This window comes from Hyperolius riggenbachi, chromosome 9 (genome assembly GCF_040937935.1).
Source record: "Hyperolius riggenbachi isolate aHypRig1 chromosome 9, aHypRig1.pri, whole genome shotgun sequence".
Taxonomy (NCBI): domain Eukaryota; kingdom Metazoa; phylum Chordata; class Amphibia; order Anura; family Hyperoliidae; genus Hyperolius; species Hyperolius riggenbachi.
The window spans coordinates 29,359,440-29,379,489 of record NC_090654.1 but is presented as its reverse complement, the minus strand read 5'-3'; the positions used below and the strand labels follow the sequence as shown (position 1 = coordinate 29,379,489).

Sequence of the window (20,050 nt, the reverse complement as noted above, 5' to 3'; positions counted from 1 at the left end):
GTGTGTGTATTTGTGTGTGCGTGTGTATTTGTGTGTGCGTGTATTTGTGTGTGCGTGTATTTGTGTGTAAATACGTGTGTGTGTGTGTGCGTGTGTGTGTATTTGTGTGTGTGCGCGTGTATTTGTGTGTGCGTGTATTTGTGTGTGCGTGTATTTGTGTGTGTGTGTATTTGTGTGTGTGTGTGTATTTGTGTGTGTGTGTGTATTTGTGTGTGTGTGTATATTTGTGTGTGCGTGTATTTGTGTGTGCGTGTATTTGTGTGTGCGTGTATTTGTGTGTGCGTGTATTTGTGTGTGCGTGTATTTGTGTCTGCGTGTATTTGTGTGTGTGTATTTGTGTGTGTGTGTGTGTGTGTATTTGTGTGTGTGTGTATTTGTGTGTGTGTGTTTGTGTGTGTGTGTGTGTATTTGTGTGTGTGTGTATTTATTTGTGTGTGTGTGTATGTGTACAGTGTGTGTGTGTGTGTGTGTATTTGTGTGTGTGTGTGTGTGTGTATGTGTACAGTGTGTGTGTGTGTGTGTGTGTTAGTGTGTGTGTGTGTGTGTGTACAGTGTGTGTGTGTGTATTTGTGTGTGTGTGTGTATGTATGTGTACAGTGTGTGTGTGTGTGTGTATTTGTGTGTGTGTGTGTATGTGTGTGTGTTAGTGTGTGTTAGTGTGTGTGTGTTAGTGTGTGTGTGTGTATGTGTACAGTGTGTGTGTGTGTGTGTATGTGTACAGTGTGTGTGTGTGTGTGTGTGTGTGTGTGTATATGTATGTGTGTGTGTGTGTGTGTGTGTGTGTGTGTGTGTGTGTGTGTGTGTGTGTGTGTGTGTGTGTGTGTGTGTGTGTGTGTGTGTGTGTGTGGCGTTGGGGGAGAGGGTGTCTGGTGAAGGTTTCTGGTGGTTGTTCGGGCGCGCAATTTGCGTTTTGCAGGAGCCACAGCAGCGTCCGTTATCTAACGGGCTAAAAAGACTAGTATTATCATCATTTTACCTAACAATCATTTTTTCACATTACATACTATACTATTTCCATCGTTTTTAACCCCCTTAGCGTTATGATTCTTTCTGGATTTTAGGGTCTAAAAGCAGTACAATTTTTTTGCACCTTTTCAGACCCCAAAACCTGGAAAAAAATCATGCTGCCAGGGAGATCTGCACAACCCCAGTAATCACTGACCTCCCTGGCTCCAGCGCTGCAGTTATGCCTCCATCCTCTGGGTGGCGCTGCAACTCTAACGTGAGATTGCCGGCTGTCGTCATGACGACAGCCGGAGATATCACCAGGAGGAAGCAGAGCCCCGGAGGAGAGGAAGAAGAATGGCGGCCAACGTCGGCAGAGCCGGGACAAGGTCCTCCAGCACCCAAGGCTGAGACACCAAAGTGCGCCCCTCCATCCCTCCCACCCCAGCCGTCCCACACTGATTGCTATTAGACAGAGATGCACCAGGGCCCTCAACACCTTAATCTCTAGTTATCTGGCTTGCAGTCACTGCGATATATCCCCTTTTCTTATTTCTCTCTGATTCAAACACAATAGGGGAATGATAGCTGAGTGAGTTGTGCGACCCCTCCTACAATGCCCCCTGAGGCTGAAGCCTCTCTCGCCTCTGCCTCGGCCCGGCCCTGGACGTCGGGATCCCTGGGAGGTATGTAGAAACGCTCCTGCTGCACACATTGCTCTGCATAGAGCCTCCGGCGGCTACCCCGAGCAGAGGTCCGGATTACCGATCTGAGCTGCGGTTTTCCGCCCCGACCCTAGCTCGGGGTTACCGCCAAGGAGGTTAATATACACACAAACACCACACTCTTTCATAATTCCATCCTTTTTGTTGTTTATACAAATAAAGTTTTGGTTTGTAGTCAGTTTCCAACATGTCCAATAAAAACAAAAAAGAAAATTGGATGAGATTTCTCAATTGGGGGAAAATCTTTTGGTTTTTCTGTACAACCAATAATTTTCATTGAATTGTGGTAAAAATGAACAGAAATATTATAATGGTATAACATTTGGATACATTCATTGATAAAGCGATTGCTTGGGTCTCGAAATGTTAGATAACCTTGTTTGCACAAACTCTTTTTGCCAACCTCATTGGTGGCCACACATGATACAATAAAATGATCCAATTTTACAGCAACTCAATAAAAAAACGATTGGTTGAACTGAAAAATCAAAAGCGTTTTTTTCCCCTGTTGGTTGGAGAATTTTCCACTTTTTTCGATAAAAGTAGATCAGGAGTGGTGGATTTTTTCTGACCACTTGTAAGGAAACGCGGAAAGGCCGCCGTCTCTCGAGGTGAGGCAGCTGTTTCCGCGTCCAGCATGGCGTCACAACGCGGAAAAAACGCCGCATGCCGCATAGGCAGTGCGGCGGAATCCGCATTGGTAACGGCGGAATCTGCATTGGTAACGGCGGAATCCGCATCAGAGGCGGCCCCCGCACTAGATACATTGCATGACAGTACTGGTGTGGCTGGGACTGATAGTCCACCAAGATTCAGACTTACACGCGCGCGAGCACAGAGGCAGAGTTTAAATAGCAGTTAGAAGGGAGTAGGCTGACCAGCTAGGTCAGCTGACAAATTCCACTGCTCTCATTGGACCAGCAATTAGGGAGGTCCTGGAAAGGTCCTAGAGTATATATACTGCTGGTTGTTCACTTGCTCTTGGTCTGGCGTGCGATCACATATGTGGGAGCACCCAGATCCGTAGTCAGATCCGCAAGTGTGCCGGGACCAGCTGGAGCTGTAATCCTACACTTAGCTAGATTCTGTTGATAGCTAAAGTACTAGTTTGATTGTGATTATCTGTTATGACTTTTGCCTGCCTTGACTACCCTTCTGAACTCTGATCTTGTACCTCGATATTTCTGATACTCTGTTGCCGAACCCCGGCTCGTTCCTTGACTCTGCTTCTGCCTCCTGATTTTGTACCCCGATATATCTGATACCCCGTTGCTGAACCCTGCCTGTACTTTGACTCCGCCTTTGCCTCCTGATCTTGTACTTTATCTGTCCGTGTGTGTACGACCTGGCTTATCCGACCTCGAGAACCGACCTTACTGTTAGAGGCGGTTCCTCACTCTGTTAGTAATCCTTCCTCCTGAAGGTTACTTCCAGTCTGTCCTTCCTACTGTCAGTCTGACTCCTCCCGTCTTGGAGAGCTCAGGTCTGCGGAAGGAATCTGTGCAGTACTCCTTGCTGCACTGAGGCCTAGTCCTCTAAGTGTTACTGTTACACCTAACACTACACTCTACTCAGGTGAACAGAGGTTAGCTAGTATATCGGATTATCAGTGATACTGCAGATCACGTATAATCTGGTATACATCTGTATTTCCAGTGATTCTGCAGATCACTGGTAATCAGATCCTCTCTGTGCTTCACCAATCGTTACAGAACGTCAGACCAAAAAATGCAAATGGACGCACACACTGACCGTCTGGGCGCACTTGCCACTTCGGTGGAAAACATCAACCAAGTGCTGGGTAGCCACAAGACTATGATTGATGTCCTATCAGGCTCTGTGCGAACCCTCCAGACGTCAGTTGATTCAGTGCGATCCCCTCCTAGTGCTGACATACGTATGCCTGTACCAGAGAAATTTTCCGACCACAAGTCTGACTTCCGAAATTTTAAGAGTAGAGTGCTGTCATACTTTGAGTTGCGACCCCGATCCTCGGGGACTGAGACCCAACGGGTCATTTTCATTAAAACACTGCTAACTGGTGACTCCCAGTCCTGGGCATACAACCTGTCCCCCACAGATACAGCTCTGACCTCGGTAGAGGAATTTTTTAAGGCCATGGCAGTGATACACGATGATCCTGACCTGGCGGCAACATCTGAGCGGAAGCTCAAACTGTTGCGACAAGGCAGAGGCTCAGTCGAGGACTATGCGGCAGAGTTTCGTAGGTGGTCAGTTACCGCCAGATTTGACACCTACGCTCTGATGGATTACTTTCTGTCTGGGTTGTCGGAGGAGGTTTCTGATCTTATGTTAACCGTACCCGAGCCCAAGACAGTCGATGAGGCCATATCATCGGCCATTCGAGTTGATCGTAGGCTACGCCATCAGAGGCAGACTAGGGGCAGTCACCGTGTCAGGGTGACATCTTACGTAGCACCATCTCCGCCTGTCTCACCCTCTCCGGCCTTACCTCCGCCTGAACCGATGCAGATCGGTCGGTCTAAGCTGACCCAGGTGGAGAGGAGACGGAGAATGACGGAACAGTTATGCTTGTACTGTGGTGAAGGGGGGCATAGGGTACGAGACTGTCCCATTAAGCCTGATAAGATTATGCCAGGAAACGCTACCGCCTAGGAGTTGTAAGGGGTGACACCCTAGGCGCCCAACTCACACCCCTTAAAGAAAGACGTTTTCTCCTTCCTTGTACGATTACGTGGGGGGACAGAATTGAAGCCACGGAGGCCTTTGTTGATTCGGGCTCCGCGGCTAACTTTATGAGTTCAGAGTTCGCAGAAAAGCTGGGCATTCCGCTCACCCCAGTAAAACCACCTATCCAGGTTACGGCTGTGGACGACTCCCCGCTGCAAAGGGATCGTCCGTTGTCTCAGACACCAGAGGTGGAAGTCACTATTGGGGTTCTGCATAATGAAAGTCTAAGTTTTTTTGTATTACACATGACCACCTCCACAATTGTCTTGGGAATGCCCTGGCTGCAGCTCCATTCGCCACAAATTAATTGGGCTACAGGACAATTAACTAGTTGGTCAGACTTCTGCTCCCAACAGTGTCTAGGGAAGGTGACTTTAGGTCAGACCAAGTTGCATTCCCGAGCAATACTCCGAGTTCTCGGATGTATTTTGTCCCAAAGCTGCTGACAAGTTACCTCCTCATCGCCCTTTCGATTGCCCCATCGATCTCCGTGCCGGTTGTATGCCCCCTAGGGGTCACCTGTATAATTTGTCCGGACCAGAGAAAATAGCGATGCAGGAGTACATTCGTGACAATTTAGCCAAAGGGTTCATTCGCCCCTCCCGGTCGCCTGCAGGGGCCGGTTTCTTTTTTGTTAAGAAAAAAGATGGAGGGCTTCGACCATGCATTGACTCCCGTGGCCTGAATAAAATCACGGTGAAGAATCGTTATCCGTTACCATTGATAGACGATTTATTTACACAAGTCACGAATGCTAAGATCTTTTCAAAATTAGATCTGAGGGGTGCATACAACCTGGTCCGCATTAGAAAGGGCGATGAATGGAAGACGGCCTTCAACACTCCCGACGGGCATTACGAGTACTTAGTGATGCCCTTCCGGTTGTGCAATGCGCCAGCCGTCTTCCAAGAATTAATCAACGAGGTATTCCGGGAGGTGTTGGGCAGATTTGTGCTAGTATACCTTGACGATATACTAATCTATTCCAACAACCTCTCCGAGCACAGGGTCCATGTTAAATTCGTGTTGAACAAATTGAGGCAAAATATGCTGTATGCCAAGGTGGAGAAATGTATTTTCGAGGTGACCACTGTCACATTTTTAGGGTATGTGATCTCCACCTCAGGCCTGTCAATGGATCCTGCCAAGGTCACAGCTGTTCTGGAATGGCCACAGCCAGTAGGGTTGAAGCCCCTGCAAAGATTTTTAGGATTTGCAAATTACTATAGGAGGTTCATAAAGGGATACTCCACGATGATTGCCCCTCTTACCAGTCTCACCAGAAAGGGGGCAGATACCAACCACTGGTCTCCTGAGGCTGTGACAGCCTTCTCTCACTTGAAAAAATTGTTCTGCTCTGCACCCATATTGAGACACGTAGACACTTCGTACCCATTCATTGTGGAGGTTGACGCCTCAGAAGTTGGAGTAGGGGCTGTGCTGTCTCAACGCTCTGGGCTGCAGGGGAGGTTGCACCCGTGTGCCTATTTCTCTCGGAGGTTTTCACCGGCAGAGAAAAACTACTACATAGGCAACCGGGAACTTCTGGCCATCAAATTGGCATTTGAAGAATGGCGCCACTGGTTAGAAGGGGCAGAACACACGATCACGGTATATACTGATCACAAGAATCTGGAATACATCGAGGGGGCTAAGAGACTAAGTCCCCGACAGGCCCGTTGGTCGTTATTTTTTACGAGGTTCAGATTTATTATCACATACACTCCAGGCAGCAAAAACATCAAGGCAGATGCCCTGTCCAGATGTTTCGAATTAGAGACAGCACAGCCCCCTGCTCCTGAGTCCATCATCCCGCAGAGGCTGGTGTTAGCAACCACAGAGACCTGGGAGGATTGGACAAAGGTTTTGGGTCCCTTTCAGCAGGATGTCCCTGAGGGAAAACCGGAGGGGGTCTTGTTTATCCCACTGCCTTTTCGTCTACAGATCTTACAAATGTTTCACGCCCATAAGAGTGCTGGTCACCCTGGTGCTGCCAGAACGCAGGATCTGATTGCCAGATGTGCTTGGTGGCCTTCTATGGCAACAGACTGCAAGGAATATGTCAGGGAGTGTGCGGTATGTGCCAAAAGTAAACCCTCCCGGCAGGCACCTGTCGGTACCTTACAGCCTTTGCCCGCCCCGAGTGAACCATGGGCCCATCTGTCCATGGATTTTGTGGGCGAGCTCCCCAGGTCTGAAGGCATGTCGGTCATTTGGGTGGTAGTCGACCGCTTCAGCAAAATGGCCCACTTCGTGCCTTTGAAGGGACTCCCCTCGGCCCAAGAATTGGCTGACCTATTCATCGTCCACATTTTCCGGCTGCATGGCATTCCGGAAGACATTGTGTCCGATCGGGGAGTCCAATTTATCTCTAAATTCTGGCGGGCATTTTGCCACCAAATGGGCATGAAGCTGTCTTTCTCGTCAGGCTACCACCCACAGACCAATGGGCAGACTGAACGAATTAATCAATCTTTAGAACAATTCTTAAGATGTTACGTCGCAGAGGCACAGAATGACTGGGTGAAGTTTCTTGCTTTTGCAGAGTTCGCGCAGAATAATTTGAAGAGTTCTTCTTCTGGTTTTTCCCCGTTCCAGATTGTGACAGGGAGGTCGCCCAAGTTCTCCCCTTTGCCAGTTGCCTCTTCTCCGTTCCCAGCGCTGGAGGATTGGCAGAGGTCACTCAGGAACAATTGGGGAATTGTTAGAGATAATTTGGAGAAAGCGTTCCAAAGTCAAAAGGGTCAAGCGGACAGGAGACGTTCCATGGAATGGAGGTTTCAGCCAGGGGATTTAGTCTAGGTGTCCACTCGTCACTTGACCCTGAAGCAGCCTTCTGCCAAATTGGGCCCCAGGTTTGTGGGTCCATTTTCTGTGACCAAAAAGATCAACAACGTCACTTATGTCATTGATCTTCCATCTAGCATGCGGGGCGTAAGATCTTTTCATGTGTCCCTCCTTAAACCAGCAGTCCAGGTGGGTCCCACTCCTCCTCCTCCTGTGTTGGTAGATGCCCAACCCGAATATGAAGTGGAAAAAAATTTAGATTCACGCACGGTACAAAACTCGGTACAGTACCTCGTACATTGGAAAGGGTATGGCATCGAGGAGAGGCAATGGGTACCTGGGAACCGTATGCATGCGGATGAGTTGGTGAGGGAGTTTCATGCCTTACACCCCGAGAAACCTGGTTGGAGTTGTCCGGAGTCCACTCTCGAGGCCGCCGTCTCTCGAGGTGAGGCGGCTGTTTCCGCGTCCAGCATGGCGTCACAACGCGGAAAAAACGCCGCATGCCGCATAGGCAGTGCGGCGGAATCCGCATTGGTAACGGCGGAATCCGCATCAGAGGCGGCCCCCGCACTAGATACATTGCATGACAGTGCTGGTGTGGCTGGGACTGATAGTCCACCAAGATTCAGACTTACACGCACGCGAGCACAGAGGCAGAGTTTAAATAGCAGTTAGAAGGGAGTAGGCTGACCAGCTGGGTCAGCTGACAAATTCCACTGCTCCCATTGGACCAGCAATTAGGGAGGTCCTGGAAAGGTCCTAGAGTATATATACTGCTGGTTGTTCACTTGCTCTTTGTCTGGCGTGCGATCACATATGTGGGAGCACCCAGATCCGTAGTCAGATCCGCAAGTGTGACGGGACCAGCTGGAGCTGTAATCCTACACTTAGCTAGATTCTGTTGATAGCTAAAGTACTAGTTTGATTGTGATTATCTGTTATGACTTTTGCCTGCCTTGACTACCCTTCTGAACTCTGATCTTGTACCTCGATATTTCTGATACTCTGTTGCCGAACCCCAGCTCGTTCCTTGACTCTGCTTCCGCCCAGGGGCGCCGCGAGGCATAAAGCGAACCAAGCGGTCGCTTGGGGCCTCAAGATCTTAGGGGCCTCGGCGGCTCCGTGACGTCGGCGTGACGTCACTTTTTCCCCGCAGCCCCGCGGGGCTGGCACTGGCAGAGCAGTACAGGGCTTCGGGTGGCCATCTTCCCGTAGCCCTGCATAAATCAGCGCGGGAGATTGGAGGAGGGAGCCAGGGAGGGAGCTCCGTGGGAACTGCGCGCCTGAGGAGCCGGCCGGGAGAGGAGACGGGGAGAGAAGACTTCTGCCAGTGCCAGCCTGCCAGGTGAGTAAATTCTTTTTGCAGCCCTAATTGCGATTGATTTCTGCTGAACTGAGCCCTAATTGCGTTTGATATCTGCTGAAAATGTGGCCCTAATTGCGATTGATTTCTGCTGAACTGTGCCCTAATTGCGTTTGATATCTGCTGAACTGTGCCCTAATTGCGTTTGATATCTGCTGAAAATGTGGCCCTAATTGTGATTGATTTCTGCTGAACTGTGACCTAATTGCGTTTGATATCTGCTGAAAATGTGGCCCTAATTGCGATTGATTTCTGCTGAACTGTGCCCTAATTGCGTTTGATATCTGCTGAAAATGTGGCCCTAATTGCGATTGATTTCTGCTGAACTGTGACCTAATTGCGTTTGATATCTGCTGAAAATGTGGCCCTAATTGCGATTGATTTCTGCTGAACTGTGCCCTAATTGCGTTTGATATCTGCTGAAAATGTGGCCCTAATTGCGATTGATTTCTGCTGAACTGTGCCCTAATTGCATTTGATATCTGCTGAAAATGTGGCCCTAATTGCGTTTGATTTCTGCTGAACTGTGCCCTAATTGCGATTGATTTCTGCTGAACTGTGCCCTAATTGCGTTTGATATCTGCTGAAAATGTGGCCCTAATTGCGTTTGATTTCTGCTGAACTGTGCCCTAATTGCGTTTGATATCTGCTGAAAATGTGGCCCTAATTGCGTTTGATTTCTGCTGAACTGTGCCCTAATTGCGTTTGATTTCTGCTGAACTGTGCCCTAATTGCGTTTGATATCTGCTGAAAATGTGGCCCTAATTGCGTTTGATTTCTGCTGAACTGTGCCCTAATTACGTTTGATTTCTGCTGAAAATGTGGCCCTAATTGCGTTTGATTTCTGCTGAACTGTGCCCTAATTACGTTTGATTTCTGCTGAAAATGTGCCCTAATTGTGTTTCATTTCGGCTGAAAATGTGCCCTAATTGCGTTTGATTTCTGCTGAAAATGTGCCCTAATTGCGTTTGATTTCTGCTGAAATGTGGCCCAAATTGCGTTTTTATTTTCTGGTGTCTGGGGTAACTGTTGCTGCATTTATTATTTAATGGTCATAGTTGGCTATATTTGCTGTGCTACGGTTAAGCTTCGCCCATACAATGTCATGGCCACGCCCATCTTTTGGCGCGCGCCTCAATCACCCCCACATCCATTTTTCCCCGCAAACAGCCCCGCCCCAATCCGCCCTCCTGCTCCACCCACATGTCATGGTCACGCCCATTTATGCGGGATAACCACACCCATTTTTCGCCACGGCGCGCTTAGCGCGCCGCAGGATAGGGCCTCTTGCTACAGTCCGCTTGGGGCCACAAAAACCTTAGCTGCACCCCTGCTTCCGCCTCCTGATTTTGTACCCCGATATATCTGATACCCCGTTGCTGAACCCTGCCTGTACTTTGACCCTGCCTTTGCCTCCTGATCTTGTACTTTATCTGTCCGTGTGTGTACGACCTGGCTTATCCGACCTCGAGAACCGACCTTACTGTTAGAGGCGGTTCCTCACTCTGTTAGTAATCCTTCCTCCTGAAGGTTACTTCCAGTCTGTCCTTCCTACTGTTAGTCTGACTCCTCCCGTCTTGGAGAGCTCAGGTCTGCGGAAGGAATCTGTGCAGTACTCCTTGCTGCACTGAGGCCTAGTCCTCTAAGTGTTACTGTTACACCCAGTGGCGTAGCTAAGGAGCTATGGGCCCTGATGCAAGTTTTACATTGGGGCCCCCCAAGCACTCTATACATAACAATTGATACGGCGCACCAAAACCTGCCAAGGACAACCACAGTGTCAGAGGTGCAAGACGGGGATGGGGGACAGTTTGTTAATGATTACTATTATTCAAAGCATCTATAGAAGTGATTATTACCAGCACAGGACCAATAGAGAGCTAATATTGTGCTTGAGGGAGGGCCTCTTGGGGCCCCTCTGGCCCAAGGGCCCCGATGCGGTCGCTACCTCTGCACCCCCTATTGCTGCGCCCCTGGTTACACCTAACACTACACTCTACTCAGGTGAACAGAGGTTAGCTAGTATATCGGATTATCAGTGATACTGCAGATCACGTATAATCTGGTATACATCTGTATTCCCAGTGATTCTGCAGATCACTGGTAATCAGATCCTCTCTGTGCTTCACCGATCGTTACACCACTTTTTTTGGTTGTGGGAGGAGAATTCCATATAGGTAATCAGCCTAGACTGCACATCAGTGGGAGGGCGGGGCTTAATATGCAACAATATATAGTTAACCTTGCATGTTTTGTACTGTAGCGTAAAGAGGAATGGTCGCGAAAATCTTAAAATTTAAAACACATACAAATAAGAAGTCCATTTCTTCCAGAGTAAAATGAGCCATAAATTACTTTTCTCCTATGTTGCTGTCACTCACAGTAGGTAGCAGAAATCTGACATTACCGACAGGTTTTGGGCTAGTCCATCTCTCCATAGGGGATTCTCAGCATGGCCTTTATGCTTTATAAAGACACTAGCCAACCCGCGTCGTAGCATACGCCGCATCTATCTAATAGAGTACGTGCCTCAACCTTGAAGCAAGAAGAAGTAGGCTTTCCATGAGAAAATGTAAGCGTGCTCAAACACCAAGTTTAACTCTAGCAAGTCTGGCTTTGCAAATCCGGCCTAATTGGCTATTCATGAGGCAATGCTCATGCAAATATGCATTTGCTTTCGCATGCCAAACTATGCAGGGTCCAAAAACCAATACCGCAAAGCGATCGCCCTGCGGGAATTAGTTCATGCTACATTAGCACTATCCAGGAGCGCCACGGGGAGGCTTCCCAATGCCCCCATACAACCGGGGGGGGGGGGGGGGAGACCGCGGGGTCCCAGACTCTCTCACTGCCTGGGAACCACAGCGGCACCCCGGAGGGGGAGGCTGGGTGGCGCAGCTGCCCCCCCCCCCCCCCCCCCCGTGTGGTCAGCGCCGGGGAGAGCCATCCGCACCCACCTCCCAATATTAAAACCAGGCACTTACCTTAACGTCCATTGCGTTCTGCAACATGCACATTAACTTGGGGGCACCACATGAGAAAGGAGTGAAGCATGGGTTACCCCGAGCTTTAGAGCTCAGGGCTGGCTCACATACAGCACTCCAGGGGGGGGGGGGGGGGAGGAGGACAGGCGCAGACCACTCACTCCAGGGCTCACACCACCAGAGCAAGCCATCCACCACCTGCCTCCAAAGGATACAACTGCAAAAAATGCTTTCCATGAGAAAATGTAGGCGTGCTCAAACACCAAGTTTAACCCCAGCAAGTCTGGCTTTCCAAATCTGGCCTAATTGGCTATTCATGAGGCAATGCTCATGCAAATATGCATTTGCTTTGACATGCCAAACTATGCAGGGTCAAAAAAACAATACCGCAAAGTGCTCTCTCGCTGCCTGGGAACCACAGCGGCACCCCGGAGTGGGAGGCTGGGTGGCGCAGCCGCCCCCCCCCCCCCAAGCGTGGCCAGCGCTGGGGAGAGCCGTCCACACCCACCTCCTAATATCAAAAACAGCCACTTACCTTAACGTCCATTGCGTTCTGCTAAATGCGCATTAATTTTCTCATGGAAAGCATTTTGTGCAGTTTGTATCCTTTGGAGGCAGGTGGTGGATGGCTTGCTCCGGTGGTGTGAACCCTGGAGTGAGTGCGCCTGTCCTCCCCCCCCCCCCCCCCCCCTCCCTCTGGAGTGCTGTGATGTGAGCCAGCCCTGAGCTCTAAAGCTTGGGGTGACCCATGCTTCTCTCCTTTCTCATGTGGTGCCCCCAAGTTAATGCGCATGTAGCAGAACGCAATGGACGTTAAGTGCCTGTTTTTAATATTGGGAGGTGGGTGCGGACGGCTCTCCCCGGCGCTGGCCACACTTGGGGGGGTTGTCCGTGCCACCCAGCCTCCCCCTCCGGGGTGCCGCTGTGGTTTCCAGGCAGTGAGAGAGCCTGGGACCCTGCGGTCCCCCCAGTTGTATAAAAAGGGGGCATTGGGAATCCTCCCCGTGGCGCTCCTGGAGGCCTGGTGCACACCAAAAAACGCTAGCAGATCCGCAAAATGCTAGCAGATTTTGAAACGCTTTTTCTTATTTTTCTGTAGCATTTCACCTAGCATCTTGCGGTTTTGTAAAGCGTTTTTGGTGCAGTAGATTTCATATATTGTTACAGTAAAGCTGTTACTGAACAGCTTCTGTAACAAAAATGTCTGCAAAACCGCTCTGAACTGCCGTTTTTCAGAGCGGTTTGCGTTTTTCCTATACTTTACTTTGGAGGCAGAAACGCCTCCGCAATCCAAAAAATGCCTCACCCCGGGAGTATGCGTTTCAGCAAAACGCCTCCCGCTCTGGTGTGCACCAGCCCATTGAAATACATTACCCAAGCGTATCCGCAGCCGCAAGCGGATCGCAAAACGCTGCCAAACCGCTCTGGTGTGCACTAAGCCGGATAGTGCTAATGTAGCATGTAGCAGGGTGACTGCTTTGTGGTATTGGTTTGTGCATGCATTTGCATGAGCATTGCCTCATGAATAGCCAATTAGGCCAGATTTGCAAAGTCAGACTTGCTAGGGTAAGGCCTCTTTTCCATGGACTGTTGATAGGCAGTGAAATGCCTCTCAAACTCTCACAACTGCTTGCTGCTGCCTGGTAACTGCTTACTGCTGCCTGGTAACTGCTTGCTGCTGCCTGGTAACTGCTCGCTGCTGCCTGGTAACTGCTCGCTGAGCACACAGCTCAACTGTCCGTGGAAAAGAGGCCTTAAACTTGGTGTTTGAGCATGCATAAATTTTCTCATGCAAAGTACTTCTTCTTCTTGTTTGAAGGTTGAGGCACTTAGTCTATTATATATATAGATAGATAGATTCCCTGAAAAAGATTTATATAAAGATGCTGGCCAGCATCCCTGATCACCACACACTTTTTGGGCAGTTGAACGGAGCAACTGCCATTCACTAAGTGCTTTTAAAAATAAAGAAAACCATAAGAGCCCCCCATGAGATGATGGGCTAGTCCAAAATCTGTCGGTAATGTCAGATTTCTACTACTTACTGTAAGTGACAGCAACATAGGAGAAAAGTAATTTATGGCTCATTTTACTCAGGAAGAAATGGACTTCTTATTTTTATGTGTTTACAAGTATTTTAAATTTTATGATTTTCACAACAGAGGTCCTTTAAATAAACTACTTCTACATTGGAGTTCCAGAATCCACCTTCTTCTTTTCACAATGTATAGATATAGGAAGTGCTTCTGGTGCTGAAACTAGGAATACTCTACTATATGTCACTACAGTACCTCTTTAGTGTCTTATTATTATTTATATATAATGTCTTCATCTCCTCTGTTCTTTCTTTGCAGCCGACACGTCCTTTGCGGGTTCCTTCTTTATTCCGGGCTCCAACTCTGACGGGAAGGTCTATTTCTTCTTCAAAGAGACGGCCAGAGAGTTTGACTTCTTCCACAGAGTGACGGTGCCGCGTGTGGCCAGAGTCTGCATGGTGAGGCTGGGGAGGGGGAAGAATAAGAGTCATTTACTGTAATGGGGTACTTAATGCTGGTCTCGGGGAGGGATGTGAGTCTACATTCGAGCAAGTGTTAAGATAATAAAAATGAATCCTACATTATAAACCTTACAGTGAACCATAATTGATTAAAAAAAAAGTTACACTTACCTTGGGCTTCTACCGGCCCCCTGCAGACGTCCTGTGCCCACGCCGGGACATACCGATCCTTCGGTCCCCCGCCGCGAGCCAGTTTTGTTTCTGGCAACTGGCCAGACGGTGACCACTGTGCCTGCAAGGCCCTGGCCGTTGCCACACTGCGCATGTGCCGGGCACTTCCGGCAATGGGAGCGTGATCGAGGATGCACACGGTCAGGGCTGAGCAGGCGCGGTGGTCACCGTCTGGCCAGTCACCAGAAGCTAAACTGGCTTGCAGCTGGGGACCGGAGGATTGGTATGTCCCAGGGCAGGCACAGGACTAGTGATGCTCTCACAAGTAAATTTGAGTGTCTAAGCACTCGAATTCGTGATTTAATTGAGCATTAATTACTGCAGGTGTGTGACGGGAACATAAAGGGGTTATGTACCCATAAATCCGCATCCTCCCTGCACTCCAAATGGCTTGCTGCGTCCTATTGAACGCATTGCAAGTCTCGCCAACCCGCACTTCCTCCTTCAAGCCGGAAGAGGGACGGTAGAAGCCCCAGTTAAGTGAAACACTTTTTTTTTAATCAGTTAAGGTTCAATTTAACTTAAGTCATTTTTTATCTTTGTGGCTCTCCTAACGAATACATATGTGTCGACTTGAGGTCGAAAACAGGGAGTCGGAGGCATGGTAAAAAACGCCCATGTTTGTAACAAAATTTGTATACCTACGTGGGGGCATGGTGGGGGTTTGCTTAGGGTTAGACATCAGTGTGGGGGGTATGTTCGGCATCAGTGGTGGGGTGGTGGTTTGATTAGGATTAGACATTGGTGTGGGGGGTAGGTTAGGCATCAGTGTTGGGGTGGAGGTTTGATTAAGGTTAGACATCGGTGTGGGGGGTAGGTTAGGCATCAGTGTTGGGGTGGAGGTTTGATTAGGGTTAGACATCGGTGTGGGGCGGGGGTTTGATTAGGGTTAGACATCGGTGTGGGTTGGGGGTTTGATTAGGGTTAGACATCGGTGTGGGGCGTAGGTTAGGCATCAGTGGTGGGGTGGGGGTTTGCTTAGGGTTACACATCGGTGTGGGGTGTAAGTTAGGCATCAGTGGTGGGGTGGGGGGGGTTTGCTTAGGGTTAGACATCGGTGGGGGGGGTAGGTTAGGCATCAGTGGTGGGGTTGCTTAGGGTTAGACATCAATGTGGGGGGTAGGTTAGGCATCAGTGGTGGGGTTGCTTAGGGTTAGACATCGGTGTGGGGGTCGGTTAGGCATCAGTGATGGGTGGGAGTTTGCTTAGGGTCAGACATCAATGTGGGGCGTAGGTTAGGCATCAGTGATGGGGTGGGAGTTTGCTTAGGGTTAGACATCAATGTGGGGCGTAGGTTAGGCATCAGTGGTGGGTTGGGGGTTTGCTTAGGATTAGACATTGGTGTGGGGGGGGGGGGGGAGGAGTAGGTTAGGCATCAGTGGTGGGTTGGGGGTTTGCATAGGGTTAGACATTGGTGTGGGGGGTAGGTTAGGCATCAGTGGGGTGTGGGGGGTTGGTTAAGTATCAGTGGGGTGTGGGGGGTTGGTTAGGTATCAGTGGGGTGTGGGGGGTTGGTTAGGTATCAGTGGGGTGTGGGGGGTTGGTTAGGAATCAGTGGGGTGTGGGGGGTTGGTTAGGTATCAGTGGGGTGTGGGGGGTTGGTTAGGTATCAGTGGGGTGTGGGGGGTTGGTTAGGTATCTGTGGAGGAAAGACTCATTTGAGAATAGGGTTCAGTTTAGCGATAGTGAAATATCAGTAAAATGCATCAATTTTTTACTACTGGAATAACCACTGCCCATGCCCAATAGTAGAATATCAGTACTTTTACATATATTCTGCTAGGGGCTATTTTCAGCTCCCATATTTCCCCAGCGCCCACTTTGCGTGTACACCTTGAGCTGATGTTACTGACTATAGTGGTATTATAGGGGGATGTTACTGAACATAGTAGTCATATGTCTACATATATATTGTGTAGTGTGTGTATCATAGTCTAGGGCCAATTTAGGGGGAAGCCAATTAACTTATCTGTATGTTTTTGGATGTGGGAGGAAACTGGAGTTCCCGGAGGAACCCCACACAGAGACAAATTCCTTGCAGATGTTGACCTGGCTGGGATTCGAACCGGGGACCCAGCGTTGCAAAGCGAGAGTGCTAACCACTATGCCACCGTGCTGCCCGATTATTACAAAGTAGACGTTTTCCCACAATGCATCACTGCTGAATATGCAGGTCACCTCTTTGTTGTCCCTGAAGGCTAAACACAATTCCAGAAACGCCGGAATGCAATGATTTGCCAGCTTGTTAATATTAGAGAGCCAAACTAACCCATCTCATTGGCTCTGCAATATTAACAAGTTGACATGAGTAAGTCCATAATAAGCTGGGGCCCTAGGGGTAAGTTTGCCAGTCATTGCTGTGGGTAGTAGAATGCCTTCCCTTTAGGATCAGAGCTTTGTTTTCAGTTCTTGTTAACTCCTGAAACTTCTGCTAAGATGTTGTGGCTTCCATTTCCCCATCTTTCACATCCTACTTTCAGCGGTTCTATCAGGAGCAAGCAAATGGAAAGAAACTAATAATAGACACACCTAAATTAGTTTCAGGAGTTTATTCCAACTTACAGTATATTATGGCATAATATACAATGAAAATGTGGGTTTCTTATTCTTTATCGCTAGTACGGTTATCCTATTTGCTTTTGTCCCAAAGTAATGTCATCTGTGTGTAAAAGTAGTAAGTCTCCCCAAGCTCATAGTACAGCAATTGGGGAGCTCCCATTGCATGGATGGTTTACAGTATATCAAGTTCATTTCAGAAAGCTCTTCAGTGAGGAAAACTCTCCCTGCCCCCTGCGTACAGTCACTGAATCTCACAGAGTAAAGCCTTCTGCTGTGTAGCAATAGAGCAATGTCATTAATGAGCCTTTACAGCCAACAGGTTTGTATGATGTGACCAATCTTTTAGAGCAGAGGATATGTTTTGACTATTTCCTCTGTAAGATGTGCTTTATTTATTTAGTTTGCTGGAGGATGCCCTCTGAGCTGTGTCATATGACCTGATTATTCTGTCCTCTGTGTTGTTGCAGAATGACGTGGGATGGAACAGAATAGTCGTTCTGCAGAAGAAATGGACCACCTTCCTGAAGGCCCAGCTGTTCTGCTCTAATGACAACTTCCCGTTTAACGTCCTGCATCATGTGGCCCAGCTGTACCCGGAGGACCCAAAGCAGAGCGTCTTCTATGGAGTGTTCAGCTCACAGTGGTGAGCACCCGCTTCATTCAAAACCATTGGAAATTTACTGTAAAGCCCGACTTTTATCCGCTGACCTGACCTCTCCTCGTCTATCCCGCCTTGTGTAGCCACAGAAGATGCTCAGTGAGATGCTCCTCATTCTTGCTCCCATGCAAACAAAAATGCAAATTGTATGCATCTTGGATAGAGGCAGTTCCTCACTATTTTGGTTGACCCAATTCCAAGTTGCATAGACTTTGCATTAAAGGGACGCTGAGCAGAGGCACTGGGTATGCATTTAAGCATACCCACATATAATAGGTAATGTCGATACACTCACCATGCCCTGTGTTAAACTCTCCGCCTACCGGTTTGCCCATTCTAAATTACATTGCAGTGCAACCCTACCGAAAGTCCCGCTTTGACCTCGGAACAGGAAGCCTGCGGTCCTCTCTGTGCATGCGCAGGTTTCCTCCTCCTTTGTTTTCCTCCCCTCTGCCACGCGTCATATTGGAGAGGGGAACAGAGGAGGAGGAAGCCTGCGCATGCGCAGAGAGGACCTGCAGGCTTCCTGTTCCGAGGTCACAGCATGACTTTCGGCAGAGTCGCCGCTGCAATGTAATTTAGAACGGGCAAGCCGGGAGGCAGAGGGTTTAATACAGGACATGGTGAGTATCGTCATTACCAATTATACGTGGGAATGCTTAAATGCATACCCAGTGCCTCTGCTCAGCATCCCTTTAAATTTACAGTACATGCAAGCTGGTATTATTAGCATCTCTGTCGCCAGGGTGTGTAACCACTTCCCTCTGTGTTCCCCAGTAAACAGATTATTATGGTGACCCCTGCAGCACTGCTTCCAGTCTGGGGGCCATGGCAGGGGGGGGTGGATGGGAAGCACTCCTCCTCCCTTCCCCCTTGCAGAAGCAGAGTAGCACAGTGGAGCACTGTGTAAAAATATTTACCTCTTCTGTCGAGTCATCTCCCGAGAACTTATCAGCATACCCATCAAGTTAGCATACATTCTGCATACAAAGAAGTGCACACAAGAGGGGTTAAGGTCAGATGCCCGTGGGGGAGGGGTTTATTAGTTACCCACGGGGGGGGGGGGGGGGGGGGGTATTAGTTGCCCATCATGGGAGGGTTCTGTGTGAGAGCAGGGAGAGGTTAGGTCATAGTAGAATACTGGTAAATATTACCAATATTGTACTATATGAATGAAGGGGTAAAATACTGCTAAATTTACTCCCTAGCCCACTGCCCCCCCCCAACAAAGTTAAATATGCATCATCAGTCCGCCCCCCACCCCCCAGCAAAGCTGCTCACACACCTAGCATCCTGCACCCTCCAGCAGACTGGAGGTAAAATAGAGCAACCTGCAGCATCAGACTGCCTGACTCACCGCCAGTCAGGCACATCTGTACAGCCACAGCCACTCAAGCGTGCCACCTCACAAGCATGGACATACTGACGTGACGTCCATGCCTGTGCCACGTCGGGGGGGGGGGGGGGGAGCGCTACTGCGGCCGGGTGCGTGTGATGCAGCTTAAGGAGGGAACCAGGGTGCATCATCAGGAACCAGGTCAAGTATGGTCCCAGCCTCTCTTCCCTGCCTGTTTCCTTCTCATCTGCACCAATGCCGCAGCACAGACCAGACACGCAGGCAAGAGCATCCGATGGCCGCGGTCAAGCATAGTTAACCTGGGATGGCAAATTGGGAGATGCTTGGCTTGGGGGCCACCAGGGACTTTAGGGGCCTCGGGGCAATTGCTCCCTTTGCCTTACTGCTAGCGCCTGCCCTGAGCCCGCACGATTCTATTGCAAATCAAGGGTTTCCTAGTAATGAAGTAAGGAGAATAAAAATCCACCAAGCTTTGGGTTCTAAAGAAAATTCAGAACTGCTCTTGATTTAAGATTAAGAATCCTTTTGGTTAAATCGGGAACAAGGGCTTTGTTTCAAAGGAAATAAACATAAATATCCGCGCTTGAATCCCACCTCTGTTTCAGTAGAATACAGACCATGCACAAGTTATATAGTAAGTGGATGTGGACAACAGGCGGCGTGTACAAAGCTCTATACATTACCGATCAATGCTGGTGCTTACAGTGCTGTAATGTGCCGGACGGGGGTATAAGTCAACACACCATCAATATACAGTACAGAAATCCAATGGGGGCATTCCACTTAGATCACAGTACAAAGGAATCGGCTTGTGACAATCAATAATGATTTGTAGGAATGGTTAACGTTGCGCGCTACTAGCACAGATCACAACACCCACAATCAATCGGAGGCTGATTCATGGCAGAGGGTTCTACAGAGAGGAAACCTATCGGAGGACCTGAGAGGCGGCCATTTTGTGCAAAGGCCAGTTTCCTAGAATCGTTAATGTCACAGATGCCATTTCGTAACGCTGGCAACAACTGTTGTGTGGTGGGTGTGTGTGGGGGGTGGGTCTTAGCAATCTTCATGAGCCTAAGGCTCCCTGCACACTGCAAATCCGTTTTCCGATTCCGATTCCGATTCCGTTTCCGATTCCGATTCCGTTTCCGATTTTCCTTGAATACATTCAACAGAAAAACGGATCAAAAAACGCAGCATGCAGTTAAGATTAAAAATCTGAATCGGAA

The 20,050-nt window shown here is 49.0% G+C and overlaps 1 protein-coding gene across 1 annotated transcript in view; it reads left to right on the top strand.

Annotated features, from left to right (window-relative positions):
* The window catches only part of LOC137533405 (semaphorin-4A-like), a 79,573-nt gene that overhangs the window by 33,585 nt on the left and 25,938 nt on the right, over positions 1-20,050 (top strand). The window contains exons 6-7 of the mRNA XM_068254806.1: positions 13,874-14,013; positions 17,274-17,449. Of these exons, the coding sequence (XP_068110907.1) occupies positions 13,874-14,013; positions 17,274-17,449 (316 nt within the window). The remainder of the gene's footprint in view (positions 1-13,873; positions 14,014-17,273; positions 17,450-20,050) is intronic.